The sequence below is a fragment of the Frieseomelitta varia genome, unplaced genomic scaffold (assembly GCF_011392965.1).
Source record: "Frieseomelitta varia isolate USP_RPSP 00005682 unplaced genomic scaffold, Fvar_1.2 scaffold_235, whole genome shotgun sequence".
NCBI lineage: Eukaryota > Metazoa > Arthropoda > Insecta > Hymenoptera > Apidae > Frieseomelitta > Frieseomelitta varia.
Window position 1 is genome coordinate 50,232 of NW_025109963.1, and position 4,754 is coordinate 54,985.

The 4,754-nt window shown below is 43.8% G+C and overlaps 1 protein-coding gene across 3 annotated transcripts in view; it reads left to right on the plus strand.

Moving 5' to 3' along the window:
- Positions 1 to 4,754, plus strand: part of LOC122527862 — a 79,943-nt gene that overhangs the window by 37,212 nt on the left and 37,977 nt on the right. For all 3 annotated transcript variants that reach the window (XM_043652418.1, XM_043652420.1, XM_043652421.1), the window contains 4 exons: positions 708 to 846; positions 1,457 to 1,634; positions 2,196 to 2,400; positions 2,474 to 2,585. In XM_043652418.1, the coding sequence (XP_043508353.1) occupies positions 708 to 846; positions 1,457 to 1,634; positions 2,196 to 2,400; positions 2,474 to 2,585 (634 nt within the window). The remainder of the gene's footprint in view (positions 1 to 707; positions 847 to 1,456; positions 1,635 to 2,195; positions 2,401 to 2,473; positions 2,586 to 4,754) is intronic.

Consider the following 4,754-nt stretch of genomic DNA (forward strand, 5'->3'; position numbering starts at 1 on the left):
AGTAATAATTAATAAATACAGTTAATACATACAATAATATTCAATATATACAGTTATAATTATATAATAGTAGACTATTATGTAATTATATTACAATAGATTATATAGTATAATTAATATATACAGTAATATTTAATTGATAAAATACAGTAATAATAAATAAATGCAGTTAATGCATACAATAATATTCAATATATACAGTTATAATTATATAATAGTAGACTGTATGGTACAATTCTACTGGCAGTGATTAAAAATACTCAGCAAAATTCGTAGCTGAGTGAAAAATTAACAGAAGGAACACAGAACACTGAGTAGTGTCGGTCAGGTACTATTGTCAGTTGGTTAAATTTCGGTGTCATTCGGTTCGTTAGGCGAGAAATATTTTTTTTTTTTCCTCGTCGTTACAATTTAGATGGATCGCTTTGTATACCGGTCGTGTTCAGACACGTCCAAATCTCTTTCTGCAGTTTTCTAGAAATGTCTGAAGTCGCATCGAGAGGTGACAACGTGTGTCGGACGCAGACAGCAGTTTGAATTGCAATTGATGGCAAACGACGTGGGCGATGGAAAACGATAGATTTAAGTAACGAAGTAGTAACAGGCACGTCTAGCCAGACGGAGGGGCAAAGTAGAAACAGAAGCATCGCGGGCGTCGAAACACACACACAACGTTCTATTAATAAATCGATCGATCCTGTTCGCAGTGTTATCAGAAGGGGAAAGAGCCCTCGCCGAACAAAATGTCAAGATTGATACGACAATCGGCTGCCATTGACGAGTCGATGCCGCCGGCGCGTCGCCGCGAAAGTCAGCCGACTTTGTCGCCGGATACTGACGAAGGAGGTACAATCATTAACATCCACCATTATCGACCATTTTCATCCTTTCGCCAGCGAATGAAACTATCAATGTAACTCTAAATATAAATACACGTATCTATGTCCTAATTACAGTCTTTTAACACTACCTGTATCTCTCTCTCTCTCTCTCTTTCTCTCTTTCTCTCTGTGCACGAAGTTTCATTTAACTGTAGCATCGTTTCCAATCTTACTTTCTTTCACCCTTTGCACTCCTCTGTCGAGTAACAGTTTTTTGTTACATTTGCATCGCCGAAGAGAAAAGGAAAGTGAAATAATTTGGAGTGCAAAGGATTGAAAGACACTCGTGAAGTGTCCTCTCGGCACGCATGATTTTTTTTCATTTTCGCTCTGTCTCTCTCTCTCTCTCTCTCTCTCTCTCTCTCTCTCTCTCTCTCTCTCTCAAAACTCGAGAGTCGCAACAGGCTCGTTCTTCCCTCCACTTCCTGCTGTCGATAACGCTCGCTCGCGCGTTCCCCTGTCGCTCGTAGAATTTGAAATTTTCTTCTCTCCTTCTCTCTCTCTCTCTCTCTCTCTCTTCTCTCGATTAATGACAGAAGGGGACATGACATTCTTTCGGGGGATTTTTCCTAAAGGTCGGAGGGCACGTAGGGACTCGTTAAGCCCGGACTCCGCCTCGTATCCACGGCGCCGCGACTCGAGGAGCCATCTGAGCCCGGACCGGGCCGTCGATAAAAGGGATATCAGTCCTATCAGGGAGAGATCTCAGCTGACGCGGCAGTCAATGTCGATGGCCGGTCGGTCGCCGCCCAGGTACGGAACGCTGCTCTCTCGCTTTATCGATTCACGGCTTCGTCGTGAAACTGCTGGCCAACGCGACGCTATCGATTGAGAACAGAGATTAGAAACTGCAATTAAACGCGGCTCGCGACCGCTGACTTTCAAAATTCTGGCTCCTGGCCATCGTTGTGTGAAATCGAATGACGTGAAACTCGCGTGTTTGAAAATGACATACGCAACGTTGACCTGACTGCGTCTCGAAAGTCCTGCAAGCCTCCTTCGTGCGTTGTTTCGCAAAATAAGCAGAAACATTAATTTTTCTTTTAACCTCTCGCGCTGAAATCTTTTGCCCAAAGAGTGCGAGCATCTTCTCAGTTTCGAGTATACATGTTTAAGTTATAATCCAGGCAAAGCAAGTAATAAAGTGATTTCTGTCAAGCGACACCGCACCCGAGTCGACGATTTTTATTGCGTACGATTCGCACGCTCGTTATGGTCCGCAATCCGGTGGCCAGCTCTCTGTTTCCTTCGATCTCGAGAAAAAAAAAAAATAAATAAAAAAAAGATAAACAACGAAGACTCTGCGTTCCGTAGGTCGCCGGACAGCTCATCCTGTTCCTCGAGGGACCCGAGCCCGTGCGCTCGTGCACCAGGAGGCGTATCGCACGCCCCGATCGCGAGAAGACAGTCGACCACCGACGAGATATTCATCGCTCGTGGATTTCGCCGACAGAGCACCATAGAGGAGACCATCAAGTGCCGAAATTTTCGTCGGCAGAGCTCACAGAGCGAGAAGCTGGTAAAGTATTTCGATTTGAATCCCTTGCGACGAATTTGGAAGATGACCTCGATCGATGTTGCGATTATTTCAGGTGCAACGGTACCAGGGACGAAGAGAGAGTTCCACACAAATCACCGACGGAACGTTCGCCACGATGTCCGTCGAGACGTCCAACACCTTTTTCGACAGCAGCACGCAGACTGGTGAGTGGTAAATTAACAACTACGAGAATACTACCTTGAAGCATTATCAATTTCTCGGTGGTGGTAAAAAAACAGAGGCAGCTCCGCGTTTAAGTAGCGCAGTCTGTGTATGATCAGACGCGTTACCACTTGCTTATCAAAGACAAACGAAACGATCGTTACACGACTCCCGTCACCAGCTGTGACTGTCCCATAGTTAATTTTTCACTGCAGTGAATTGTAGCAGGTTTCCAATATAATTCCAAGTTCGTCGCCGCGATCCTTTCACGAAAGATCGAGACTTCAAAAAAAAAAAAAATCTCTTCCGAAAGCTTCCGATATTATATTCGGGCAGCGAGACATCATCACACCGCGGAATCATTCCACCTCGATCGAATTTTCGCGCGGAAATTGGTGGCAAGCCTCGGCAAAGCGTGGAGTCGACGGCATGCGCCCTGACGCGACGTGCACAAGCTTCCTCGCGGACGCAGGCGTGGTACCAGCGGCTCTAGTTCGGACGGAGCGACACCGGGGTGCATGACAGTCGATAGACGAACCGAGGTGGAAACTAGCCTCGAAGAACAACCGCTGCTCCACCGAGCGTGTGCGTGTTCGAGTCGCGTCCTGGTGCTCTTCGACGAGCAGACGCCAGCCACCAGGTCTGTCTCCGACAGACAGGTCTCAACAGACAGGACAAACAACACCGCGACACCTTCAGCAGCAACCGTGATCGCGTTCTGATCGGCTTGTTGTCCTGATCGACGATCGAGTGATTAATTATCCCTGCGAGGGATATCATCGTCGTCGTCTGTGTTCCAACTGGAAACAGGATCAAGGATCAAGTCGCGAGACAGTTGGAGCCAAGTGGTTTAGCTTCGAGATCATCGAGGGCATCGTGTTGACGAACGATCACCTGTTCGTTTCCTATCGTGCAAAGTGTTTACAAATAGACCATTTCGACTCTGTTTGAGCCGACTCGATTGAAGACACAGTGTACGTCTCGTCGGTGGCGATCCAAATCTCGGATCCAGCTGTTCCGGGGTGAAATCGATTATCCATTTCGAAGGAATGGGTGGCGCCCTTCGAACGACGATCGAAAGATCCAGCGAGGGATCGATCGACTGACCGGATCCAGAGTGTCCCGCCCCGCCAGGACCTCTCTCGGTCTGGCAATAATAAAGCGGTTGTCCTTGGACCAGAGGTAATTATCAAGTGACCCAGTGTCCGACCAGTGACAGGACGCAACCACTTGTGGCGGATATCGCGCACATTATCACGGCCACTTGTGAATGCCGTGCTCGTGCACGGTGTGCCTCTGTTCGGTCAAACAGATAAAAACATCCAACGGAGATCGAGAGAAACGGGAATTTTCGTATTTTCAAGTTTGAGGAGGATCGTTCGTGTTCGATGGTCGGAGGCGGATCCTCCGATCGGTGGTGCGCGCGTTCGATGTTCGTTCGCGTTCGCAGTGTGACCGTGTGACATGTGACACGGGAACGACGAGCTGTGATGCGAGAAACGAGACGCGTGATGGGACGAGAGTGAAGGATTCGTCACGGTGGTGAAGGATTTCCTCTGGCCAACGACGGGATGAGGTTACCGCTTTTCGTCGAGCTGACGCTTCGTCGGAGGTAGGCTCGCCTCGTTCGTGCGTTGTTACGCGATTTATAAGTGTCTCTGTCTCGTCGATCAACCTTCTGCGAAACAATTTCGAGGAAGTAGATGAAACTGTTTCTATCGTTTTTAATATTGTACGAGTTGTATTTAATTTTTTTTTTTTTGTATTTAATTTAGTTGTATTTTATATTTTATATATAATTTATATTATATTTTGTATTTTATATTTAATCTATATTATATTTTGTATTTTATATTCAATTTATATTGTATTTTGTATTTTATATTTAATTTATATTGTATTTTGTATTTTATATTTAATTTATATTATATTTTGTATTTTATATTCAATTTATATTATATTTTATATTTAATTTATATTATATTTTGTATTTTATATTTAATTTATACTATATTTTGTATTTTATATTCAATTTATATTATATTTTGTATTTTATATTCAATTTATATTATATTTTGTATTTTATATTTAATTTATATTATATTTTGTATTTTATATTCAATTTATATTATATTTTATATTTTATATTTAATTTATATTATATTTTGTAT